Source organism: Pagrus major, chromosome 5 (genome assembly GCF_040436345.1).
Source record: "Pagrus major chromosome 5, Pma_NU_1.0".
NCBI classification, from domain to species: Eukaryota; Metazoa; Chordata; class Actinopteri; order Spariformes; family Sparidae; genus Pagrus; species Pagrus major.
The window spans coordinates 39,265,259-39,292,651 of record NC_133219.1 but is presented as its reverse complement, the minus strand read 5'-3'; the positions used below and the strand labels follow the sequence as shown (position 1 = coordinate 39,292,651).

General features: G+C 42.5%; 3 protein-coding genes across 3 annotated transcripts; 2 read left to right on the top strand and 1 right to left on the bottom strand.

Moving 5' to 3' along the window:
* Nucleotides 1-779: 779 nt before the first annotated feature.
* LOC140995716 (uncharacterized) lies at nucleotides 780-7,740 on the bottom strand. The gene is made up of 2 exons (XM_073465793.1): nucleotides 6,082-7,740; nucleotides 780-3,041 (listed from the first exon to the last, which is right to left on the bottom strand). The coding sequence occupies exons 1-2, from the start codon at nucleotides 7,720-7,722 to the stop codon at nucleotides 1,236-1,238; spliced, it is 3,447 nt and encodes a 1,148-aa protein (XP_073321894.1). The 5' UTR covers nucleotides 7,723-7,740; the 3' UTR covers nucleotides 780-1,235.
* Nucleotides 7,741-19,906: 12,166 nt separating this feature from the next.
* LOC140996129 (tripartite motif-containing protein 16-like) lies at nucleotides 19,907-21,974 on the top strand. Its single transcript, XM_073466404.1, has one exon. The coding sequence runs from the start codon at nucleotides 19,922-19,924 to the stop codon at nucleotides 21,584-21,586; it is 1,665 nt and encodes a 554-aa protein (XP_073322505.1). The 5' UTR covers nucleotides 19,907-19,921; the 3' UTR covers nucleotides 21,587-21,974.
* A 2,052-nt stretch (nucleotides 21,975-24,026) lies between these two features.
* On the top strand, nucleotides 24,027-26,165 carry LOC140996128 (tripartite motif-containing protein 16-like). The gene has a single exon (XM_073466403.1). It carries the CDS (start codon nucleotides 24,042-24,044, stop codon nucleotides 25,710-25,712), a length of 1,671 nt encoding a protein of 556 aa, XP_073322504.1. The 5' UTR covers nucleotides 24,027-24,041; the 3' UTR covers nucleotides 25,713-26,165.
* The last annotated feature ends 1,228 nt before the right edge of the window (nucleotides 26,166-27,393 follow it).

The window sequence follows — 27,393 nt, the reverse complement described above, 5'->3', positions numbered from 1 at the left end:
GGTGATTCATTATTATTTTGTTAAAAGAGACCCAAGACAATTTAAAAGAGTGCATTAGCACAAGAGAAATATAAATACATTATCTTATTATTCAGTATTAGTTGATCAGTTAAGTGATTTAAAGAACTCAGGGCCCTTCCCTGAATAAATGAGGGATTTACTGGGCTACACAATGATAAACATTATTGTCTGTTTTTCTTCCTGTCATTATTACTATTGTTATTCTTGTTATTTATTTCTGGACTTATTCTTTTTTCTTATTGCTGAGATTGTTGGGGGGGGGGGTGTTATATGTTGTGTTTGTTTTCAACTTAAAAATCAATAGAAAGAGCATCGGGAAAAAAAACCAATGCTGACAATCACAAACAGTCGAGGATTGCAACATCAGCAGCCTGACCTGTTGGCCAACACTGATCTGTGTTTATAATCTATACTATTTTTATTTTAGTGTTATTTATTTACATGTGTTCCAAAAAATGGAATAAACAAGAGTCTTAACTAATTCAGTTGTTATTATCAGTGCATCACGTAAAGTGTAAGAGCTGTAATGGGTTGGTTGTTTATGCTGGAAGTGTAAAGAAAAGGCTTTCATCATCTTCAAGACTTCATTCAAACAAGTGAAAGTCTTAAAGTATCTGATATTTAATGTATTTAAGTATCAAAAATATGAGTCAAATAAATTATACATCTATTTACATGAATGTAAATGTCAACTCATATTAGTTTGACATGTTCTCCGTCAGCTCTGTATGAAACCCTGAATGAAGACGAGAAGAAAAGACTTTGTTCATGTTTGTTTATTCATAATTTAAAGCTTCAGTTTGTTCACACGTCCCATCAGTAAAGTCTGTTAAACCACTCTTGCTTCAATGATTTCATGAACAGATTCACTTCATCCACACAATCAGTTTGTTGGAGCAGAATCTCAGCTGTGTACAAGCAAATAATGAAGCATCTCCTTATTGATTACGATCACGTGAACTGAACTCATCACGAGCAGCGAGAGCCTCCGTGGCTGAACAGACACAGGAAGGAGCGCCGCCTGAAGAAAGTCCAACATTTACAGAACAACAAGAAGAGGCCAAAGTACCGCCCATCATGTTTGATTGACAGGTGATCTGTGTGCAGTGAAGAAACGCCACAACAATCAGCTCTCAGCAACAATGATGGAAACACAACAAGTGTGAAGAAATGAAACGCAGAATTTAACCCACTGACCCTGAAATGACTTTTGTCTATTTGATTTGACAAAACTCAGCAGAGTCAAAAACAAGAAGTCCAGCATAGAGAGGCTGAGTGAATGTGGTCTGGACTCTGTGGAGGAGAGTGATGGTTTCAGAGACGCTGTAGAAGGACAGAATACCTGCACTGTGATCCAGGTACACTCCAACTCTGGAGGACTCAGGACCTGAGACGGGAGTTTGGACTTTGTTGTGATAAAAGTTATAACTGTTTGTGGAACAATATAACCTCCAAGATTTGTCATTGAATCCAAAACAACACTCATCTGACCTCCCTGCTCTGCTGATATTCTTGTATGCGACTGCTACACAAACTCCTCCTCTCCTCTCCACCTCCCAGTAACAACGTCCAGTCAGACTCTCTCTACTCAGGACCTGATACTTGTCAGTGAATCTGTCTGGGTGACGAGAATAAGACTGTTGTTGTCTCGTGTATGTTGCTTTTCTGTTCCCCTCAGATAATAACAGCTGTGTGTGTGCTGTGTTTGGATCCAGTGTGATGTCACGTGAATATCTTAAGAAGTCAGCTCTGGTCATGTTCTCTGGTTGTGGGTTTGACAGTAAAACATCCACTTGAGTCTCTGTCAGTGAGATGTTTGTCCATGTCTCTCTCAGGACGTCCTGTAGTTTGTCTCTGACCTCTGACACAGCTGCTGTCACATCCTCAAAGTACTTCAGAGGACGGATATTGATGCTGGATGAGTGTGTAGACTCACTGAGTGCTGACAGTGAGGGGTAGTTGTGTAGAAACTGGTTGTGATCCTCTGTGTGTGAGAGCTTCTTCAGCTCAGCGTCTTTCCTCTTCAGCTCAGTGATCTCCTGCTCCAGCTTCTCCTGAAGCTCTTTGACTCGACTCACTTCAGTTTCCTGCTGGGATCTGACCTGCTGCTTCACATCAGAGCGTCTTTTCTCCATGAGACGGATCAGCTGGGTGAAGATCTTCTCACTGTGCTCCACTGCTTTATCAGCAGAGCCATTGATGGCCTCCACCTCCTGTTGAAGCACCTTCACATCTTCCTCTCTGTCCTGGATTCTCTGCTGGATGTTTTGTCGACTCCCCTCCAGCTCTCTCTGCCTCTCAGTCCTCTCTGCTGCAGCTGACACTGTGTCGTGGCCTTTATGTTCGTCCATGGAGCACAAACTACAGATGGTCTGTTGATCAGTACGGCAGAAAATCTTCATCACCTCATCGTGACGGGAGCAGATGTTCTCCTGGAGCTTCTTGGACGGCTCCACCAGCTTGTGTTTTCTATAAACAGGGATTTCAAAGTGAGGCTGAAGATGTTTCTCACAGAAAGAAGCCAGACAGACCAGACAGGACTTGACAGCATTCAGTTTCCTCCCAGTGCAGACATCACAGGCCACATCTTCAGCTCCAGCATAGCAGAGATCAGCAGGAGCAGCTTGGAGTCCAGTCTTCTTCAGCTCCTCCACTAAAGCTGCTAACATGGTGCTTTTCAGCAGCTCAGGCCTCGGTGTGAAGCTCTTCCTGCACTGAGGGCAGCTGTGGATCCCCTTCTCATCCTCTGTGTCCCAGTGGTCTGTAATACAGTTCTTGCAGTAGCTGTGTCCACAGGGAATAGTCACCGGATCCTTCAGTAGATCCAAACAGATGGAACAAGAGAAAGTCTCTCGGTCCAGCTGAACTGCTCTCTGCGCCATTTCACCTCTCAGTGTCAACCACCGTCTGAGCTTCACTTCCTGATACCAGAAACTAGTCTGAGCTCTGATCTGAACAGGGTGTGTTTGTGCAGCGAATGAGGACGTCAGCTCAGTCACACCCAACCACAAACTGTAGATCTGAAGGGGAGGGAACAAGGAAACTCCTCACAGAGTGGAGCTGCTGTGTGTGTGAGAGGAGGAAGAAGAGGGAGGGCTGATCGAGCTGCGACTCGCTCCAGGACGAGGAGCCGCTCTGTGAATCTGAACTGTGTTTCCTCTTTTACAACGAAGCCTCAGTTAAAACCTGCTCCACATTTGAAAACATCAAAGTTTTTAGTTGTAAAATATTTCTTGGCTCCTCAGGCTTTGCTGATATTTCTCTAACTCTTCCTCTGATTCTGTTCACTTTTTCTTTTCCTGGTTAAAAACAGCTGACTGACAGCAGCGAGTTATCAAACTGAACCCTCATAAAGATTCAAGCTGCTGTATAATAGTTGTCTCACACAGTTAATGATCTACTTTGAAGCACTTGTGCTTAAAATGACCCTGCTTGTAGTGTATTGTGAGAAACATGAGATCATCCTGCCTGAATAAACTCAGTCCACTGCATAGAACTTAAAGGTGTATTTACTCATTACTTTAATACAGTTATAAAAAGACAATTGTAGCAGGGAGAGGAGGAAGAAAACTGGATAAAATGGAATTGTAGCATTAGAAATTTCACAGTTGTGCTCACTTCACACGGGGCACCATTATGTAGTGCTTCATGCAACATTAGGGAGTTTTGGGTTAAATTTGGCTATCAATAATAATTAATGATTATCAGGGATAATTATTAATTATGATTAACAATAAGATCCAATTTACATTAGATCACCTCGGGGCACCACCCTTGAAGAAGGGAAAAGAGCCAATTCACCAAATCAGTCTCAGAAAAGGTACCAAACTGTTTGTAACTCTGATTAATAATTAACTTAATAACTACAACCAATATTACCACAACAGCTGTAATGGTTGAAGGATTGTGGAGTTCTTGACAGAGTCGAGGTTGGCAACATTCACTCTTGTACAATTTTAAATAAACAGCATGAAGGTTCAAAAGTCTTTTCTTTTCACAAAGATGAAAACACACTAACTAACATGTACTATATACAGGTGTGTGTGTGTGTGTGTGTGTGACGTGATGCCAGGTTACAGAAGATGGTTAGTTGCATGCAAAGATCCTGAGTCTGTGTGAAGCATCATTCAACTAACGTCAAATTAACCGTGTAGCAAAGCAAACTACCAATAACCTGACCTGAGATCACAATAACACCAAAGCAGTGAACAAACACGTAGATTGAACACATGTGCATCACATCGACCACTCGGTGCTGTGAGGAGAAGTTCTTTGGGCCTGCTGGGAATGTAGCTTGCAGCTCTCAGCAGCTGTGAGGCCCAGAAGAATCCAGGAGAAGAGAACTAGAGGGCAGCAGCCCCCTGAGGAGAGAGGTGGAGAAGCACTTGGAGAAGAGAGAAGAGGACAAGAGAGAAGAGAGGGAACAAGGGAAGGAGCTGGAGTTTTGACTATCTGCTCAGTGGATGGTCTGTCACCCTGACCAATAGTAGCTCAAAGCTGAATTTTCACCTAGGTGTGAAGACTGGGGAATTCTGGGAAACTGAGTTCAGCTCAGAGCCCATTTTGAAATCCACAGTGAACGATTTCATCTGTGGGCCCAACATCACAGTTATGGTTAAGGCATCCTGCAACAATGTCCTTTGGGAGGTGTACATAGGTGTGTCGGGGCAGGGTGGTGCTCCCATTGGGCCGTCCCCCCTGTTAAAAATTAACAAATCACCTACTGTCTGTAAGTGTTTCTGTCTATTTGAATGGAGTATTTATTTTCTCTTGTTGGTTTTTATCCTGCTTAAACCTGGCTTTATTCTATTTATCCATTCACTCACTGTTCATTTATTTATTTTAATTATTTAGTTTTATCTTGTTTTACTTTATTTATGATTTATTTACTTGTTTATTTTATCGATTAAAAAGCAGTTTTAGACTTTTAACCTCCTTTAGTATTTTATAATTCTTAGTTTTAGAGTTTTATTATTTTATCTTTATTTTACTGCCTCTAGTGTCTCCTCAGTGAAATACATCAACGATAGAGTTTCCTCAGTTCCACAGTACCTGTTGTTAGTGCCCTGTTTTATTTATTTATTACTATTTAGTTATTTATTATTACTCATTCTTTTATTTTACTTGTGTTTTAAGTAGCTGGATACGTGTGTGTGTGTGTGGGGGGGGGGGGGGGGGGGTTGTTGTTTTAATTGTTGCTGTTTTAATTCTGTGAAGCACTTTTTCATTACGATGTATGAAAAGCGCTCTACAAATAAAGTCTTATTGATTGATTGATTGATTGATCAGTGCTAGCAATGGCTGTGTTTGTTGTTTACGTTCAATATGATAATATGAGGTGTTCACTTACAGGTGAATGAGACATGAGGAGCTACTTGTAGTTAGATGTTGTGATGAAAACGATGCACTGATACACTCTCCTCCTCACCGCTCGGGAGGACTCGGACTCCGTCTGCGGACCCCAGCTTTAAGTGAAAGTCTTAAAGTATCTGATATTAAATGTTTTTAAGTATCAGAAATATAAGTAAAATGAATTATACATCTATTTACATGACTGTAAATATGCTCTGTATGAAACCCTGAATGAAGACGAGAAGAAAAGACTTTGTTCATGTTTGTTTATTGATGATTTAAAGCTTCAGTTTGTTCACACGTCCCATCAGTGAAGTCTGTTGAACCACTCTTGTTTCAATGATTTCATGAACAGATTCACTTCATCCACACAATCAGTTTGTTGGAGCAGAATCTCAGCTGTGTACAAGCAAATAATGAAGCATCTCCTTATTGATTACGATCACGTGAACTGAAGTCATCACGAGCAGCGAGAGCCTCCGTGGCTGAACAGACACAGGAAGGAGCGCCGCCTGAACAAAGTCCAACATTTACAGAACAACAAGAAGAGGTCAAAGTACCGCCCATCATGTTTGATTGACAGGTGATCTGTGTGCAGTGAAGAAACGCCACAACAATCAGCTCTCAGCAACAATGATGGAAACACAACAAGTGTGAAGAAATGAAACACAGAATTTAACCCACTGACCCTGAAATGACTTCTGTCTATTTGACTTTACAAAACTCAGCAGAGCCAGAAACAATAAGTCCAGCATAGAGAGGCTGAGTGAATGTGGTCTTGACTCTGTGGAGGAGAGTGATGGTTTCAGAGACGCTGTAGAAGGACAGAATACCTGCTCTGTGATCCAGGTACACTCCAACTCTGGAGGACTCAGGACCTGAGACGGGAGTTTCGACACTGTTGTGATAAAAGTAATAACTGTTTGTGTCACAAAGTAACATCCAAGATTTGTCATTGTATCCAAATACACAGTCATGTGAGTCCCCTGCTCTCCTGATATTCTTGTATGCAACTGCAACACGAACTCTTCCTCTCCTCTCCACCTCCCAGTAACAACGTCCAGTCAGACTCTCTCTACTCAGGACCTGACGATAGTTAGTGAATCTGTCTGGGTGACTAGAATAAGACTGTTGTTGACTCGTGTATGTTGCTTTTCTGTTCCCATCAGATAATAACAGCTCTGTGTTTGCTGTGTTTGGATCCAGTGTGATTTCACGTGAATATCTTAAGAAGTCAGCTCTGGTCATGTTCTCTGGTTGTGGGTTTGACAGTAAAACATCCACTTGAGTCACTGTCAGTGAGATGTTTGTCCATGTCTCTCTCAGGACGTCCTGTAGTTTGTCTCTGACCTCTGACACAGCTGCTGTCACATCCTCAAAGTACTTCAGAGGACGGATATTGATGCTGGATGAGTGTGTAGACTCACTGAGTGCTGACAGTGAGGGGTAGTTGCGTAGAAACTGGTTGTGATCCTCTGTGTGTGAGAGCTTCTTCAGCTCAGCGTCTTTCCTCGTCAGCTCAGTGATCTCCTGCTCCAGCTTCTCCTGAAGCTCTTTGACTCGACTCACTTCAGTTTCCTGCTGGGATCTGACCTGCTGCTTCACATCAGAGCGTCTTTTCTCCATGAGACGGATCAGCTGGGTGAAGATCTTCTCACTGTGCTCCGCTGCTTTATCAGCAGAGCCATTGATGGCCTCCACCTCCTGTTGAAGCACCTTCACATCTTCCTCTCTGTCCTGGATTCTCTGCTGGATGTTTTGTCGACTCCCCTCCAGCTCTCTCTGCCTCTCAGTCCTCTCTGCTGCAGCTGACACTGTGTCGTGGCCTTTATGTTCGTCCACAGAGCAGAGATAACAGATACACTGCTGATCAGTACGGCAGAACATCTTCATCACCTCATCGTGACGGGAGCAGATGTTCTCCTGGAGCTTCTTGGACGGCTCCACCAGCTTGTGTTTTCTATAAACAGGGATTTCAAAGTGAGGCTGCAGGTGTTTCTCACAGAAAGAAGCCAGACAGACCAGACAGGACTTAACTGCTCTCAGTTTCCTCCCAGTGCAGACATCACAGGCCACATCAGCAGGAGCAGCTTGGAGTCCAGTCTTCTTCAGCTCCTCCACTAAAACTGCTAACATGGTGTTTTTCAGCAGCTCAGGCCTCGGTGTGAAGCTCTTCCTGCACTGAGGGCAGCTGTGGATCCCCTTCTCATCCTCTGTGTCCCAGTGGTCTGTAATACAGTTCTTGCAGTAGCTGTGTCCACAGGGAGTAGTCACCGGATCCTTCAGTAGATCCAAACAGATGGAACAAGAGAAAGTCTCTCGGTCCAGCTGAACTGCTCTCTGCTCCATTTCACCTCTCAGTGTCAACGACCGACTGAGCTTCACTTCCTGATAACAGAAACTAGTCTGAGCTCTGATCTGAACAGGGTGTGTTTGTGCAGCGAATGAGGACGTCAGCTCAGTTACACCCAACCACAAACTGTGGATCTGAATGGGAGGGAACAAGGAAACTCCTGACAGAGTGGAGCTGCTGTGTGTGAGAGGAGGAAGAAGAGGGAGGGCTGATCGAGCTGCGACTCGCTCCAGGACGAGGAGCCGCTCTGTGAATCTGAACTGTGTTTCCTCTTTTACAACGAAGCCTCAGTTAAAACCTGCTCCACATTTAAAAACATCAAAATTTTTAGTTGTAAAACATTTCTTGGCTCCTCAGGCTTTGCTGATATTTCTCTAACTCTTCCTCTGATTCTGTTCACTTTTTCTTTTCCTGGTTAAAAACAGCTGACTGACAGCAGCGAGTGATCAAACTGAACTCTCATAAAGATTCAAGCTGCTGTATAATAGTTGTCTCACACAGTTAATTATCTACTTTGAAGCACTTGTGACAAAACAGTTGAGCTTCAGAATCTCATCCTGAGCCAAAGCAGCATTTCAAGCTTCAGACGTGTTGAAACAAAACTCATCAGACAAGTTATTAGTTAACTGTGAATCCAGAAGGACGAGAATGAACCAGATCAGCTGCTTCTGCTGATCATCTGTGGATCCATATGAATCAATCAATCTGTACAGTTGACACACTTTGGTTTGTTTGTTGTATTTGATTATTAGTTTTAGTTTTTTCAAACCGTGACGTCACCTGTTGGTTTGAGGACGACCGTTTTGAAGCCTTTTGGCATCGCGGCCGTCGCCGTCTTGGTTTTTACAACCAGAAGTGACCGTATTTGGAAAAGAGGGCGGAGCCGGGGAGGATAGCAGCAGCGACTTATCACTTAGCATACCCTGCTTTATCGTCTGTTTCACTGTGAATGGGACCATAATTTACTAAACGAACATCATGCTGTGATGAAGAAGACTTGAAACTAACGATTGAGACCATAAACTCATCAGGAAACTGTTTACTGAGCTCATAAATCAAGACAGAAGTGGGGTCATTTTCTCATAAGCTTACATACAATCAGACTTCTGTTTGAAACCAGTGGAGTCGCCCCCTGCAGGTCAGATTTAAGACACTTCTACATCGGCTTCATTCTTCAGACCCTGAAGCTCCGTCCATATTTCTTACAGTCGATGTCTTTTCACGACTCAGACTTTATATGTTTATCATCAGCTTAAAGTTATTAAAGCTTCTCAGCAGAGGTGTCATGAACATTCAAGCTAGTGGAGCACAAGTCCTACCAGATTATTGATATCTGAATGTTTTATCTTATATTTTATTACTCTTTTTGTTTTATAACATGTAGTCAGGATCATTTTACATTATGAGTATAACATATTCTCCTCATTATGTCAGACAGGGTTGGGAGGGTTACTTTAATAATATAGATGCTAATAGTTGCTAGTTACCTAATCCAAGTATCTTTATAATAAATCTTCTTACTGTTCCTGGAAATGTTTGTAAAATATAATATAAAAACTGGGTGTAAAAACCTTTAATTTTCCTTTGAATCTGGACACACATGGCTAATTCAGACACACGTATGCATCACAGCCATGTTCTGACACCATGTCTGCATTAACACCCACCCTGTCATCCCCATCACTGTTTAATAAGCTCTGCCTCCAACTCGTCAGCTGACCCGGCGCTCCATGTGGGCCCAGAGAGCCTCCTCTCATTAAGCAGAAGCCTGCGGAGCTGCGGCAATTAACTTCGGCATGCTGACGGATAATGACTGGCAGGGCTTTGGTGACATCTCGAGTCGCGGGGTGGTACGTGTGCACGTGCGGAGGTTGTTTACCCTCCAACAGCGCCTCGTAATCATAATCACTGGTGCACCGAATGGCACGGAGAGTAAACCCCACCATGATAATATCACTGGAGGTGATAGTTACGCAGCATGTCACAGCGTGGTGCTCTCCATTCAGCTCTGATGAGGAATAAAGAGGGAAAATGTCTTCTCCTTCCTCCAGGCCTGTTTTAGGCTGCGTGAACGTGACCTGTCCTGTAGTGACCTGAAGGGAAAGTGAATTTCCATTAGCTGAGAGGTTATCATTCACCAGATCTTCTCCCAAACATGATAAAACACGATACCTGGGGATGAAAACCTCATGAGGAGATGGATGATAAAACATTGTCGTTGTGAATCAGACTCATGCTTCTGTGCAGCTGTAGGTGGGAGGAGGTGGTTCATAATCATTACGAGAGTTGGATAACAGACTCCAAGGCGGTGCTCATTCATTCCAGTTAAAGTAGCAGAGCGTGATCCAAAAAGGCTTTTTCTGCCCCACCGTGCACACACATCAGTGTCTCTCCCCTCGGCCCAGCCTGCTCGCTCACAGACCTGATAATGTCACGTACGTAAAATAATTAGCTTGTCTAGACTCTGCAGATGTTTTACAAATCCAAAACCTTTTTTTTTTTGTAGGTAGAGGTGTCCTGACAGCCATTTTAAAGACTGCAAATTGGCAGCAAGACTGTCTCCCTTCACCTTAATAGGTAATAAAATGTTGTGACCCTCATCACCAGCTGAGTTGATGAAAGACTGACAAGAGACACCTTTATGGGTTGAGGTTAAAATACTACTTTGGTCGATCGTGGTCATGAATAAAAGAAACTTGTGGAGGAAAACAAGAGATAAGCGTCTGTCCCCTCCATCCCGACCACCTGAACTTCCTTGTTAATATTTAATATATGATAAAAATAACACTTCCACCTTATCCCTGGTCATAATTAGTATGGCCGCCTGAAGGCTTTGTCATGTGGACGTGGACAGATATGGATTTGTGGCACACGTCTCTGTTGTCTCTTAAGCTACACGTCAGATACATTTTGAAACATTTGTAAATAACGAGAGAGAAATATATTAATACTGACCATTTTTTTCCAAACTGGAGTTTGATTGTCCCCGTAACCCTTCACACAGCTGCTCTGCCTTCACACGTGTTTGCTGTTGTCCTGATCAGTACATGTATTTGCATGAATTTCATCATCAAAGTGCAGCTGTTGGCCGCCATTGCCAGGAAACGAGGTTGGCAACGTGCCCTCTGCCCATAAATCAATGAGACATTTCATCCTTTTCCATTTGCCAACAACAATCCGCTGCTGCTCTCGACTAACAATGCAAGAATGTCACTCATGCTGATGTGAGGACATTCCCCCCCCCCTTTTTTTTGTCTTCTTGTTGGAGTACGGCCAGTGTCCTCACTGTGGACACAGTCTAAGACCACCACATACAGGTGGATTATGTATTTGTTTCTTTTGTTGTCAGGAGGTTATAGTCTAAATGTCTTGGAAGTGCAGGGTCAAAAAATGTGGGACTCAAGGCCATCAGCAGCCTGGGCCTCGTTCACTCACTGTCATTTAGTAGCTCGGAGTTCAAAACTAAAATCTAATCAGTTCATCCTAGTACCAAATTTGAAGAAATTCCCTGAAGAATGGGACGGACGGAGACCATAACGCTCCCAGCCACGGCGATCTCTGCGGCACTTTGTAGTTTTGGGAAAGGAAATTCAAACAATATTAATGAGGTAATAATACAAAACTTTATTCGATGAGTGGATAAACAAGCTGTTCTCAGAGGAAAATAAGGTCCCAGAACACTGTTTGAAGCTAGAAAGGTGGCAGGGTCCGCCACTTATAAACGTAAAGTAAAACAGTATAAACTGTGTTGTCTTTTAAGGTCAGTGTGTTTATTCAGTTTATTCAGTCATGAGTTTGATTATTGATTTATTATTTATCAGTCAATGAAGACCTTTCTCTTCTGAATGTTAAAACTACATAGTGCACCTTTAAAGGTTAAATACGTGTTAAAAAATAGAAAATAGTGATAAATATCTAACATACAAAGACATTTCCAGTTCTGCAGGTCAACAGGAAGAACATATAATCAAACCTGGGGTCTGAAGTAAACTGAAACATAAAGTTCAGCTTCCCTCCACTCTCCAATTATTTAATACTCTCAGATACAGACTGAGCTGCTGTGTGGAAGTTTCCTCAGCCACAGGAGTGCTTCCAAAAAAAAAAAGTGTTTATCTATCAAAAGTCTGGAAACAGATTTGGGATCTCGGGGCTTCTGGGGACTCGGATTACGCCGGATGAGCTCCTTTTAGTTGTTTTTGTTGAGTCTTCTGTCCAGACTCGTGATACATAAACACATTTTTTGTGTCATTTACGTTTCAAAACAAGTTCCCATCAACTTAATCTGTTTATGAGAACGCTGCAGCGATGTTTGGCTGTTTTCGTGACGCTCCATTAATATTTCGTGGACGAAGAAACTTCAGCCGACTTTCCGTCTGCAGGGGGTTGAGTGGATAATATCTGGGTGAACTTTAAGTCTACTGATATTTAACAACTTCCATCTTTTGCAGCATCGTGTGAAAAGGCCTCAGCTGAACACAGACTTTACTACGGTCCCATGTTTACATGCTGGGCTGAGACGAGACTTTGGGAGATGTATCAGATAGGACCTGGGGACACTCACACACCCACAGGACCCACATTCATATCTGCACAAAACAGTTTCTGATGCGACCTGGTCCCTCTGAGACTTTCCCCACCATGCTGTTTTTCCACCAGCTATATAATTCATAATTGAAGAAGTCTTGAGGGAGTTGGTGTGGGGTGGGAGGGAGCTTGCTAAAGATGGCTGCCCCACAGCATTTCATTTTCTGACAGGCGTGATTTGTACTGAGGGAAATGATTGTTAAAACAGCACTCAGTACTAATACACCAAGATAAAAATGTATACTCGCTGGCTAGCTGCCAATATGGTGACAGAAATGAATGTTAGGGAGGTGACAGCTCCTGATTACAAATAGCGGAAATAGCCAGCGCACAGTAACACACAGCTACAGGACTGATTGTAAAGGTATTGATTGCAGACTTTGCTTAAATCTGTCTACATGTTCTGCCCAGCTATGCTATAGAGTATATACTCTGTAATCTGTAAGATATCAGGTTCAACCCACATATTCCTACATCTTAGCCTTCATTATAAAAGAAAAGGAAAAGGAATAAAAAAAACTCCAAACCACTTCAACACTGGCTGAGCGTGGATGTCATGATACGTCGAGATAGCACCGGCAGCCGATGGAGTTTGACAGGAGACAAATGTCGAGTGTCGCTCAGAGTCTGAAGGTGTGATCAGAGAGGCAAAGTCAGCGGAAAGAAACAAGAAGACGCTGATTTGAGATTGTGGGTTTGTGATTGCTGAGCAGAAAGACTGAGGCTGAGAGCTAAAGAGAGGAGAGCAGCACGCACTGCTGCTTTATAAGGCTGACATAAGGCTGAAAATTAATTACTGACCACACAATATCTTCATCATCCTTCAAATCAAATGTCAAATAACGCTGACTGCTCACAGGAAAAATTAGAGACTTCAAGCAGCGACGTGGCTCCTCACTGCTCATTGTGATTTTATCTCCACACTACTTGACGTTGCAGCTCAACAGTTTACTTTGGAAAAATGGCCTGCTGCAACATTCGAATCAACAATCATTGTTATGAAGTCAGTTTTTAGTATTCAGTGGCTTTTGAAATTCAAATCTCTCTGTCACTGTTCACTTCAGGAGGCATTTCCTTGTTTGGAAAAGGTCATAGTCAATCACGACCTGCCTCTCCCGGCCTGACCGAGCGAAAAACACTTCACATGTGACCCTTTTCCTCTAAGCTGCACAGCAGCAGCCTGTTGCATTTCACTTTTTTAGTGATGTGTTTTCCCTGGAAGCTGCTTTCAGAGTGTTTTCAGTCTGTTCCCCTGTGAAATAAATCAAGTGTGGGCGGCTTCAAGAAATCCAGAGTTTCCTGTTTGCATCACTGCGTCTGCACATGCAATTTCACATGTCAATGCATTTTCTTGTAATGTGTCAAACGTTAAATGCACATGTAAAGATGGTCGGATGTTTTTTTGAATCCCTGGAGTGAATTCTGGGTGAGTGTGATGTTGCTAAGGTGCCCTTGAGCACAAGTGCTTATCCCCTCGGTTCACACAGTGCAAGCTGGTCTGCGGCCAACAGTTAATGTGATTAAATGGCTGCAGCTCGGTGCGAATGTGCGATTAAAAGTCAAGCAGGGGCACAGATTACTGGAAAGTTGTAAATTCTTCATTTTTCTACATGATTTCAGTCCCAAATGGACAGAATCATACGATTAGAGCTGCACTAAGCAATATTTTTTGTTTTTTTAAATAAATTCATGATGACTTGATCAGATTGTATTGCCGATGGTCAATGACATCACCTTTTTCAAACTGAGACAGATATCTTTAAAAACAAAAGTTGATTGGGAAAATATGTTTTTAAGACCTTTAACAATAGTTAAACTACTAAATAAAGGTGAAAGAGGTCACAGCCCACAATGAATTATCCCCCAAATGTTACATGGACCATTTTAGTGTCTATCAGCTTATTATTTTTGGCAACGTTAATGTTTTGGCTAACTGTCATTGCACGGATTAATGGCTGTGGTTGCAATTGCACATGTACAACCCTGAAAAGGGGAGTAGAAGGATTAGCATTTGCATTAGAGTTGCAAACTGCATCAGTGGTAAGCATAACAGTTAGGCACCTGGATAAACACCTCTTGTTTACTGAGAGGTTGTTTTGTTTCACCGATGTACAAATCTGCGCGGTCCTGGCTGCACTGAACAGAGTCAACTAGAAACCCACATGAAGGCCGGTCGGACTCACACAGACATCACCCAACCTATACTTTGATTTCTAAATCTAAAATGTTCATTTCCCAAACTGCACACACTCATCTGCCTCAGCGCTCTTCAGACGGTTCAAGCGCCACACTGGAGTTTTATTCATAAACAAATATGGCCGGAAAATGTGCTCCAATGTTTTTGGAGTTGAGTAGCTCCACAGATGTCTGCTTTCTAGCTGGCTCGCTCGTCGCCTGCTTTAGATAAACTTTAGGGGATGACGTACACATCCAGAGACCGATCCTCCTCCCGTCTCATCGCCTCTTCTGCTCCTCGTTAAAGCGTACTGACGGTAGCTGCTGTCCGTCTTTTATCGTAATAGTTGTTTTACCTTAACTCTTTATTCTTTAAAATCAATTTAGAAACACAAACAACCACTTTTAACAAGTCTCTTTCCCCCTTTTTCTTTAATCTGCCTCACATGAATATTGGGAAACTGGCAATAAACAACTTTTATTCAACAGTACTTGTATTTTTAGAGGAGAAGGTAATGTTGAGATTGATGCAGTCGTGTGAGGCAACGTACAGGATTGCTTTAGTCCACGTCAGTGTTAATGGCCTGCTGGAGACGGTATGAATATAATGGACCACAAACAGCTTAGAAAGAGTGAACACTACTTATATTCCCCAGGTGGCTGGAACATGACTAGGACAGGTAAGTAGTTAAACACAAAATGTAATCTGCCGATGTGTTTACAGCTCATTTTGCTGCCGACGTGGCCAAAAAAACAAAACAAAGAAGAATTACTCAGGTGGCTGTATGGATATCTGACAGTTTGCATAACTGATTTTGACTGTTGGGAACATCTGCCGTGGATCAGGAGACAATAAGCCTTTAATGGCATTAATTACGATTAACATAATCGGTATAAACTCAGCAGGATTTTAAATGATTGATACAAAACACCGTCAGTGTGATCATTTCATTTATAACCTTCTTCTTTATGAAAACATATATTTAAAGGAGGGGTTCAATAAATATAGTGTTTGAGAGGTGGCATTTGTGGTCGGCTGCACATTCTGCTGCTTTATAATAAGCTGTTCAAAATATGCAAAGGTCAGTTTTGCATGAAAAATACTCGAGAGAAAAATAATATCAGCTTGCATCCGGCTGAATTTCGTTGGCGGCAGGTGACTCTGGGCCGGAGAAAATGAGCCAGGGAGCTACACGAAATCATAATAATTAGGAGAACGTTTTTAAAAAATCATGATATGAAACATATACATGCAATTTCTTACTGCTCCCCCTCCCCTGCATGCTTATAGTTATTTTTTCACCCGTGTCTGTCGGATGGTTGGTTTGTCAACAGGATTACACAAAAATTACAGAAAGGATTCCCTGTAAATTTGGTTGGAGGACGAGTCTCGGCCCAGAATAGACCCAGTTAACTTTTGGTGCAGTTCTGGACAAGAGGGACGGATCCAGGAATGTTTCTTTAACACTGTGAGATGGGCTGTTTTTTTGCCATTCATATTAATTTCTCAGGGAAATAATGCCTGTGTGTTGTGGTGTCGCACGACACACAGGCAGACGAGTAACTGAAGGAAAAGCGAGCTTTTAATAAGAAAAATCAAAATCCGTGAAATACAAAATGCAAGGACCAAAAACACAGAAGCTAAACAAAGTATCAAATCAGAAGGCAAGGGTACGAACCAGGAGTAACGTGGATCAGAAACATAAACAGATGAGACAACGGGAACAGAGCGGAACAGAACAGGACGGGAAACTAAAGAGACGAACTTGACGAAGAGAAGGTGAGCTCACAGACGAGGGAGGGAAGACCGGACACAGGTGAAACACATCAGGGAGTGGAGGACGATCAGGTGGAAAAACACGGACAGAGGGAGGAAATGGACAACGACAACAAGACACGTGAGGGTAGAACTTCAAAATAAAACAAACTTCTTCCGGGTCACCACAGTGGAGTGGAGGCTGTGACACTCGACGATGCCTCGTCCTGCTCACTCGTCCTCCTGGATCCACACTCTTCATATATATTTTATATGATTCACTTGTATCAGACATTCTTTCAATGTTGTTTTGTTCTGTACATGCGACGTCTATAACATGTCTCTCCATCCTGGGAGAGGGATCTTCCTCACTTGAATCGAGGGTCTGAGGACAGAGGATGTCGTTCAGATTTTAAAGCCCACTGAGGCTGATGTTGATTGTGATTTCTGGGCTTTATAAATAAAACTTGATTCGATTTACAGAAGCCAAACCTGCTAAAACTAATCATTTACCTTGAATCGAATGTGAAGATGGTCATTTACAGTACACATGTTGACTTATTTGGACCTTGGAAACGTACTTTTTAAAACTTATCGACATCTTTAAAGCAGCAAAAAAACGTCTCTCTCTGTTTTTCTCGGTATCTTTTTTTTTTTTAGTTTTTGTAGATTAGTGAGTCAGAAATGGAGACAGACATGACTGAAATGACACCAGCTCATTGACTGGGTATCACATTTATTTTTGTAGAAATGCTTTCTATTCAGGGAATATGGCACGAGGAGGGAAGAGCAGCTGAAAATGAAATGTGTCACAATCACAGTCACACATATTGATGTCGAGGTGCATACAGACACATTTGTATAAGACAGTATGTTTATTCTAACGTAAACAGCACCTCCCCCACCTCCTCGCTGCAAATGTAAAACATTTCTTCTTAATTAGCCTAATGGACGTGTTTTCAGCTGAGGGAATAGATTTGATCCATAAATTAAATGCATTGTTTTGAAATGGTGAAAGGTTGCACACTGCATAGAAAACTGTTTCATTGTCTTGATAAATTGCCGCTGAACACCGTCTGACATGCCATTAATTGCTTTTCTTGGCTCATCTGAGCAGATTTCCTGGCAGAGAAGACGAGGTGTGCAGACGTAAAGCAGTCCGTTTATCTTTCATGACTTTCACCACGGCTGTCTGATATGTTCGACTCCACCGATCAATGAACGCAAACTATGCTTCATTATCTTTGTTTATATCTCATTTGTGCAAAATTAACAATCGACAATCTTGAAATCCCTTCTCACTTTCTCCAGACTCCAGATCAATTTAATTAATCCGAGTCTTTTATTTTAATCCGTCTCAACGTACTTCAGAAGTCTCCGCGTTCGGCCTTGTTCGGCTTACAAAACCCGCCGAACTCATTTTCTGATTAGACGATATGTGTGTGCTGAAGCAAATCGACACTCGATGCGCGGCTGATAAAATGGTAATAATGGGCAAACAGACAAAAGGCTTTTCAGTGACTCTGAAATCATTAACTCGTATTTGATTTGGCAGGTTGAGGAGGACGTCTCTCAGTTACGACGCAGGGAGGGGGTCGGCAGCAGCAGCAGGAGGGCTGCTTGATTCTACAAATCATAACGCTAAATATCACACGTCTGTTGCTCAGCTGCTAAAACAGTCATCTCGTGCTTTGATTAAAAAGGTCGATCACTGGGGGAAAGTCCTGTAATGAAGGAGGGAACGTCCATCTTGTCATGCAACGCAACGAGCAAGACACACCGAGAGGAAACGTGATAACGAGGTCATTGATTTAAGATGGCTCTTTAAATAAATTCATTTCACAACTCAATCGACGTAAGCCTCACCCTGTCGGCAATACAGAGTGTGGGAAAATACAATTATGCAATCTTTCTAACATAAACATTCATATCATGGTGATCTCACGCACAGACCAGCATCGTCATGTGTTGCTTTTCGTTTCCTGTGTGCTCCCTGATGTCTTCGTCAGGTCGTCCTGTTTTGTTACCTCGTGTCTTCCTGTGTCTCCTCGTGGATTTTTTAGTTTCTCGCTTTACTCCTTGTGTTTTTCCTGATTTGTACTTTTGGTTGAACTTTGTTTGAGTGTTCGTGTTCTTACTTTCTATTTTGTAATTTGCACTTCATGTTTTTTTTGGATGCTATCATTTTTGGATTTCGGCTCGTTATTAAAGCTCGCTCTTTATCCTGCTTGCCTGCCTGAGCGTCTTACATTTGGGTCCCCGCCATTTTGCCACAACTGACACAGCATAGCTCCGACAAACTCCTGAGCGCCTGAGCGGAGGTGTTTTTTAATAACAATGCTGTCATTCAAGTACTGAAAAAGGTTGGATTTTTCTTTACAGGCAATAAATAATGCTGGGTTTTAATAGGGTCTAACTGTCTCCAGAAAACACGTGATTTAATTGGTTTGGCATGAAAAATCTTAAAACGATGCCTCAGGTTGGCCAAGAGATGAGTAGAAGGAGCCAAGCTGGAAACCAGCGAGCGGTGTGCTTCATATGTGATGGAAAGTAACAATCATCTGCTCACAAAGTGTTTCACAGACTCCACTTTGTGTGGTGGGAAGAAGTGATGATGTTCAGTACCCCTCCACGTGTCACATCATTAAACAGTTATAGAGAGCTAAGCAGCTCACAGAACTGAACCAGAACCAGCTCTCCTTTCACAGAACTGCAGTTGTCAATATGAGCAGATTTATTGTGATCTTCATCTTTTTAACGACCTTTTCTGTGCTGAGCTGGCGGCCATGTTGGTGTTGGTACAACTTGTACAGATGTTCCAAGTTAAGGTATATGTGGTAATGCATGCTTGTATATTATTTGCATTTATATAGTAGTTAATCCAACATACCGTGAATGAATTTCTGTTTAATTATTTCAAAAGTATACATGTGTCTGTATACACGCTCTTTTTGTCAACATGACTTCATTAAAAATTGTTCACCAATAAAAACTAGATGATATTTTACTTTAATGACAACAAATTACAACTTTTATTACACAAAATCAATTTAAAAGATGATCTTTCAAGTCTCAGTTTGTCATCATTGAAGTAAAATATCATCTGGTTCCGCTCAGCACACGTCACCAACACCGTCTCTCTTGCCCACAATGCTCCCCTGTGCCAGAACTATATGAATAATCAATTTAGTGTAAATGATCCATGAATTATAAAACCCTGCGTTCATCTGGACAGAAATAATGACATCAGTCTCCGGAGTGTATCCGTCAGTACTGAATGTCTTCACTACAATGTGTAACAAAAAATCTGGATCCGATAAGCACCGATATGAAAACCTTATATTTAAAAACTATAATGCAGAAAAACGTGAAAAAAATGCAGAGGCTTCGTTGTAAAAGAGGAAACACAGCTCAGATTCACAGAGCTGCTTCTCATCCTGGAGCGAGTCGCAGCTCGATCAGCCCTCCCTCTTCTTCCTCCTCTCTCACACACACAGAGCAGCTCCACTCTGTCAGGAGTTTCCTTGTTCCCTCCCCTTCAGATCCACAGTTTGTGGTTGGGTGTAACTGAGCTGACGTCCTCATTCGCTGCACAAACACACCCTGTTCAGATCAGAGCTCAGGCTAGTTTCTGTTATCAGGAAGTGAAACTCAGACGGTGGTTGACACTGAGGGATGAAATGGAGCAGAGAGCAGTTCAGCTGGACCGAGAGACTTTCTCTTGTTCCATCTGTTTGGATCTACTGAAGGATCCGGTGACTACTCCCTGTGGACACAGCTACTGCAAGAACTGTATTACAGACCACTGGGACACAGAGGATGAGAAGGGGATCCACAGCTGCCCTCAGTGCAGGAAGAGCTTCACACCGAGGCCTGAGATGCTGAAAAGCACCATGTTAGCAGTTTTAGTGGAGGAGCTGAAGAAGACTGGACTCCAAGCTGCTCCTGCTGATCTCTGCTATGCTGGAGCTGAAGATGTGGCCTGTGATGTCTGCACTGGGAGGAAACTGAGAGCAGTTAAGTCCTGTTTATCCTGTCCGGCCTCTTACTGTGAGAAACACCTGCAGCCTCATTATGAAGCAGCTCCTTTAAAGAAACACAAGCTGGTGGAGCCGTCCAAGAAGCTCCAGGAGAACATCTGCTCTCGTCACGATGAGGTGATGAAGATGTTCTGCCGTACTGATCAGCAGTGTATCTGTTATCTCTGCTCTGTGGACGAACATAAAGGCCACGACACAGTGTCAGCTGCAGCAGAGAGGACTGAGAGGCAGAGAGAGCTGGAGGGGAGTCGACAAAACATCCAGCAGAGAATCCAGGACAGAGAGGAAGATGTGAAGGTGCTTCAACAGGAGGTGGAGGCCATCAATGGCTCTGCTGATAAAGCAGCGGAGCACAGTGAGAAGATCTTCACCCAGCTGATCCGTCTCATGGAGAAAAGACGCTCTGATGTGAAGCAGCAGGTCAGATCCCAGCAGGAAACTGAAGTGAGTCGAGTCAAAGAGCTTCAGGAGAAGCTGGAGCAGGAGATCACTGAGCTGAAGAGGAAAGACGCTGAGCTGAAGAAGCTCTCACACACAGAGGATCACAACCAGTTTCTACACAACTACCCCTCACTGTCAGCACTCAGTGAGTCTACACACTCATCCAGCATCAATATCCGTCCTCTGAAGTACTTTGAGGATGTGACAGCAGCTGTGTCAGAGGTCAGAGACAAACTACAGGACGTCCTGAGAGAGACATGGACAAACATCTCACTGACAGTGACTCAAGTGGATGTTTTACTGTCACTACCAGAGAACATGACCAGAGCTGACTTCTTAAGATATTCACGTGAAATCACACTGGATCCAAACACAGCACACACACAGCTGTTATTATCTGAGGGGAACAGAAAAGCAACAGTAACGAGTCAACAACAGTCTTATTCTAGTCACCCAGACAGATTCACTGACTGGCAGCAGGTCCTGAGTAGAGAGAGTCTGACTGGACGTTGTTACTGGGAGGTGGAGAGGAGAGAAGGAGGTGGTGTAGCAGTCTCATACAAGAATATCAGCAGAGCAGGGGGCTCATATGAATGTGGATTTGGATACAATGACAAATCTTGGTTGTTGTATTGTTCCACAAACAGTTATAACTTTCGGTACAACAATGTCGAAACTCCCGTCTCAGGTCCTGAGTCCTCCAGAGTTGGAGTGTACCTGGATCACAGTGCAGGTATTCTGTCCTTCTACAGCGTCTCTGAAACCATCACTCTCCTCCACAGAGTCCAGACCACATTCACTCAGCCTCTCTATGCTGGACTTTTTGTTTATGGAGACTCTGCTGAGTTTTGTCAACTCAAATAGACAGAAGTCATTTCAGGGTCAGTGGGTTAAATTCTGTGTTTCATTTCTTCGCTCTCTTCTCTCTTCTCCAAGTGCTTCTCCACCCCTCTCCTCAGAGGGCTGCTGCCCTCTAGTTCTCTTCTCCTGGATTCTTCTGGGCCTCACAGCTGCTGAGAGCTGCAAGCTACATTCCCAGCAGGCCCAAAGAACTTCTCCTCACAGCACCGAGTGGTTGATGTGATGCACATGTGTTCAATCTGTGTGTTTGTTCACTGCTTTGGTGTTATTGTGATCTCAGGTCAGGTTATTGGTAGTTTGCTTTGCTACACGGTTAATTTGACGTTAGTTGAATGATGCTTCACACAGACTCAGGATCTTTGCATGCAACTAACCATCTTCTATAACCTGGCATCACGTCACACACACACACACACACACCTGTATATAGTACATGTTAGCTAGTGTGTTTTCATCTTTGTGAAAATAAAAGACTTCTGAACCTTCATGCTGTCTATTTAAAATTGTACGAGAGTGAATGTCGCCAACCTCGACTCTGTCAAGAACTCCACAATCCTTCAACCATTACAGCTGTTGTGGTAATATTGTTTGTAGTTATTAAGTTAATTATTAATCAGAGTTACAAAGGGTTTAGTACCTTTTCTGAGACTGATTTGGTGAATTGGCTCTTTTCCCTTCTTCAAGGGTGGTGCCCCGAGGTGATCTGATGTAATTTGGATCTAATTTTTAATCATAATTAATAATTATCCCTGATAATCATTAATTATTATTGTTAGCCACATTTAACCCAAAACTCCCTAATGTTGCATGAAGCACTACATAATGGTGCCCCGTGTGAAGTGAGCACAACTGTGACATTTCTAATGCTACAATTCCATTTTATCCACTTTTCTTCCTCCTCTCCCTGCTACAATTGTCTTTTTATAACTGTATGAAAGTAATGAGTAAATACACCTTTAAGTTGTATGCAGTGGACTGAGTTTATTCAGGCAGGATTATCTCATGTTTCTCACAATACACTACATTGAACATTGTGCAAAATAGTAGAGCCCGACCGATTCATCGGTAGGCTGATTTTATCGGTCGATATTAGCCTATCACAGATATATATCGGTATCGGTGTATATATTGTCCGATATGCACTGATATGAAAACCTTATATTTAAAAATTATAATGCAGAAAAACATGCTTGGGGTAATTTAAAATTGGTGTAATGACATAGTTTGTCCAGCAGAGTGGATAGACAGCTGGTGTCAGGAAATGTAACAGCTACCTCACTAATGGTTAAACTATAAACCAACACAAAAATGACAATTACCAACATAACATAAGCCAACATGTTCTGAACAGACACTAAAAACACTTACAAAAAGTAACATTTTAGTTTTAGAACATAAATAGCAAACTTACTATTAATATTAAACTGTTAGAAAAAATTAATCTCTGAAATAACTTGAACATTACTGAAAATAAACATGAAATATTTGCACCCCTGACATAACCAGCAAAGGGAGAGGAGTCTATGAATACAGAACAAGTTTGTGTTCTCTGTGGAAACCATTATGAACGTAGTACAAGATTCTGAGTCCAATCGGTACCAGAGAACCCAGCGGGAACGTTTCAGAAGCCTTTTGCCTGCCCGATTTTGTTGACTTGCTCGTTTTTATTTGATCTGGCAATTTTTCGTTTTTATACAATCGGGAGCCTGCACAGGGTGTTTTATTTTACCAAAGTGTGTCAACTGTACAGATTGATTGATTCATATGGATCCACAGATGATCAGCAGAAGCAGCTGATCTGGTTCATTCTCGTCCTTCTGGATTCACAGTTGACTAATAACTGGTGTGATGAGTTTTGTTTCAACACGTCTGAAGCTTGAAATGCTGCTTTGGCTCAGGATGAGATTCTGAAGCTCAACTGTTTTGTCACAAGTGCTTCAAAATAGATCATTAACTGTGTGAGACAACTATTATACAGCAGCTTGAATCTTTAAGACAGTTCAGTTTGATAACTCGCTGCTGTCAGTCAGCTGTTTTTAACCAGGAAAAGAAAAAGTGAACAGAATCAGAGGAAGAGTTAGAGAAATATCAGCAAAGCTTGAGGAGCCAAGAAATATTTTACAACTAAAAACTTTGATGTTTTCAAATGTGGAGCAGGTTTTAACTGAGGCTTCGTTGTAAAAGAGGAAACACAGTTCAGATTCACAGAGCGGCTCCTCGTCCTGGAGCGAGTCGCAGCTTGATCAGCCCTCCCTCTTCTTCCTCCTCTCACACAGCAGCTCCAATCTGTCAGGAATTTTCCTTGTTCTCTCCCCTTCAGATCTACAGTTTGTGGTTGGGTGTAACTGAGCTGACGTCCTCATTCGCTGCACAAACACACCCTGTTCAGATCAGAGCTCAGACTAGTTTCTGTTATCAGGAAGTGAAGCTCAGACGCTCGTTGACACTGAGAGGTGAAATGGCGCAGAGAGCAGTTCAGCTGGACCGAGAGACTTTCTCTTGTTCCATCTGTTTGGATCTACTGAAGGATCCGGTGGCTATTCCCTGTGGACACAGCTACTGCAAGAACTGTATTACAGACCACTGGGACACAGAGGATGAGAAGGGGATCCACAGCTGCCCTCAGTGCAGGAAGAGCTTCACACTGAGGCCTGAGCTGCTGAAAAACACCATGTTAGCAGCTTTAGTGGAGGAGCTGAAGAAGACTGGACTCCAAGCTGCTCCTGCTGATCTCTGCTATGCTGGAGCTGAAGATGTGTCCTGTGATGTCTGCACTGGGAGGAAACTGAGAGCAGTTAAGTCCTGTTTATCCTGTCCGGCCTCTTACTGTGAGAAACACTTGCAGCCTCATTATGAAGCAGCTCCTTTAAAGAAACACAAGCTGGTGGAGCCGTCCAAGAAGCTCCAGGAGAACATCTGCTCTCGTCACGATGAGGTGATGAAGATTTTCTGCCGTACTGATCAACAGACCATCTGTATTTTGTGCTCCATGGACGAACATAAAGGCCACGACACAGTGTCAGCTGCAGCAGAGAGGACTGAGAGGCAGAGAGAGCTGGAGGGGAGTCGACAAAACATCCAGCAGAGAATCCAGGACAGAGAGGAAGATGTGAAGGTGCTTCAACAGGAGGTGGAGGCCATCAATGGCTCTGCTGATAAAGCAGCGGAGCACAGTGAGAAGATCTTCACCAAGCTGATCCGTCTCATGGAGAAAAGACGCTCTGATGTGAAGCAGCAGGTCAGATCCCAGCAGGAAACTGAAGTGAGTCGAGTCAAAGAGCTTCAGGAGAAGCTGGAGCAGGAGATCACTGAGCTGAAGAGGAAAGACGCTGAGCTGAAGAAGCTCTCACACACAGAGGATCACAACCAGTTTCTACACAACTACCCCTCACTGTCAGCACTCAGTGAGTCTACACACTCATCCAGCATCAATATCCGTCCTCTGAAGTACTTTGAGGATGTGACAGCAGCTGTGTCAGAGGTCAGAGACAAACTACAGGACGTCCTGAGAGAGACATGGACAAACATCTCACTGACAGTGACTCGAGTGGATGTTTTACTGTCAAACCCACAACCAGAGCCCAAGACCAGAGCTGACTTCTTAAGATATTCACGTGAAATCACACTGGATCCAAACACAGCACACGCATATCTGTTATTATCTGAGGGGAACAGAAAAGCAACATACACGGGTCAACGACAGTCTTATTCTCGTCACCCAGACAGACACACTGTGTGGCAGCAGGTCCTGAGTAGAGAGAGTCTGACTGGATGTTGTTACTGGGAGGTGGATTGGAGAGGGGAAGGAGTTTATGTAGCAGTCACATACAAGAATATCAGGAGAGCAGGGAGGTCAGGTGAATCTTTATTTGGATTCACTGACAAATCTTGGAGGTTAGATTGTACCACACACAGTTATGAGTTTTATCACAACAGTGTCCAAACTCCCGTCTCACTTCCTCAGTCCTCCAGAGTTGGAGTGTACCTGGATCACAGTGCAGGTATTCTGTCCTTCTACAGCGTTTCTGAAACCATCACTCTCCTCCACAGAGTCCAGACCACATTCACTCAGCCTCTCTATGCTGGACTTTATGTTTTAGGCTCTGCTGAGTTTTGTCAACTCAAATAGACAGAAGTCATTTCAGGGTCAGTGGGTTAAATTCTGTGCTTCATGTCTTCACACTTGTTGTGTTTCCATCATTGTTGCTGAGAGCTGATTGTTGTGGCGTTTCTTCACTGCACACAGATCATCTGTCAATCAAACATGATGGGCGGTACTTTGACCTCTTCTTGTTGTTCTGTAAATGTTGGACTTTGTTCAGGCGGCGCTCCTTCCTGTGTCTGTTCAGCCACGGAGGCTCTCGCTGCTCGTGATGAGTTCAGTTCACGTGATCGTAATCAATAAGGAGATGCTTCATTATTTGCTTGTACACAGCTGAGATTCTGCTCCAACAAACTGATTGTGTGGATGAAGTGAATCTGTTCATGAAATCATTGAAACAAGAGTGGTTTAACAGACTTTACTGATGGGACGTGTGAACAAACTGAAGCTTTAAATCATGAATAAACAAACATGAACAAAGTCTTTTCTTCTCGTCTTCATTCAGGGTTTCATACAGAGCTGACGGAGAACAAGTCAAACTAATATGAGAGTTCATCAGCTGAAGTTTGGGTGCAGTACTTGTATTTTACTGGAGTATTTCCATGTTCTGCTCTGTTATACTTCCACTCCACTACATTCTGGAGTCAAATATGGAGTCTTTACCAGCTTTAGTTACTAGTTACTTTGTAGATTACATGCTCAACCAGAGCCAAAGTCGTGCATTTTTAAATGTATTTGATGGTGATTATCAGGAAAATATTGAATGTCTGAGTTGATCATTCTGAGCTGACATTATTTACATTCATGTAAATAGATGTATAATTTATTTTATATATATTTTTGATACTTAAATACATTTAATATCAGATGAGGAAATCAGTCAAATGTGTCAAGACTCCAATTCAAAGCCCTGATCCTTTACAATAACACATTGTTTATTATAAATATATCATCTTTTATTCAGCGAGTTAACTTAAATGGCAAATTAAACAACTTTATGTGCACAAAGTTAGTGTGAATAAGAAAATAAAGAACTATATTGAGTTTTTGCTCCTGGGGTAAGTGTTTATTTTCAGTGATATTATTATCACATTTAAACTTGGACCATGTTAGACTATATGAAGTGCACCCATTGTGTTTTCCAGCTAATAGGGGCACGAACAGCTCATCTGCAGGATTATTCTTGTATTAAAAAATTTAGGCAAGAAAAAAATAAATACTCCATTCAAATAGACAGAAACACTTACTGTGCCAGAATTATATGAATAATCAATGTAGTGTAAATGATCCGTGAATTATAAAACCCTGCGTTCATCTGGACAGAAATAATGACATCGGTCTCCGGAGTGTATCCGTCAGTACTGAATGTCTTCACTACAATGTGTAACACAATCCTACCCGAGCTTATAAATCAAAAAATCTGAATTGGAAAATTTGAATCGGTTGATTTAACAACCACTGTGTGCTTTCCTTCTGTGTTTGGACTGAATGTAGTTGATTTCAACTCATTCCCTACAAACCGCTCGACATTTGGAGCCAGCTGCTCATCTGGTGACAAAGAAGAGGCAACTGGAACAAAGGAAATTACTGTGATGAGAAACAATAAAAGCTGGTGTTTTGACAGGGCTTCCAGGGGAGATTTAACTCACTCTGCAGCCAAGAGACACCATGTTTTCAACAGATGCTCTTTGAATCCTGAAAAAGAGGA

What these genes read in the sequence shown, in the direction of transcription:
- LOC140995716 (XM_073465793.1), bottom strand. Translation starts at nt 7,722, where the DNA reads ATGGAGCAGAGAGCAGTTCAGCTGGACCGAGAGACTTTCTCTTGTTCC. An exon ending in CTGAGTTTTGTAAAGTCAAA is followed by an intron (nt 3,042 to 6,081) that starts TAGACAGAAGTC and finishes CCTCCCCTTCAG; the next exon opens with ATCTACAGTTTGTGGTTGGG.
- LOC140996129 (XM_073466404.1), top strand. Translation starts at nt 19,922, where the DNA reads ATGGAGCAGAGAGCAGTTCAGCTGGACCGAGAGACTTTCTCTTGTTCC.
- LOC140996128 (XM_073466403.1), top strand. Translation starts at nt 24,042, where the DNA reads ATGGCGCAGAGAGCAGTTCAGCTGGACCGAGAGACTTTCTCTTGTTCC.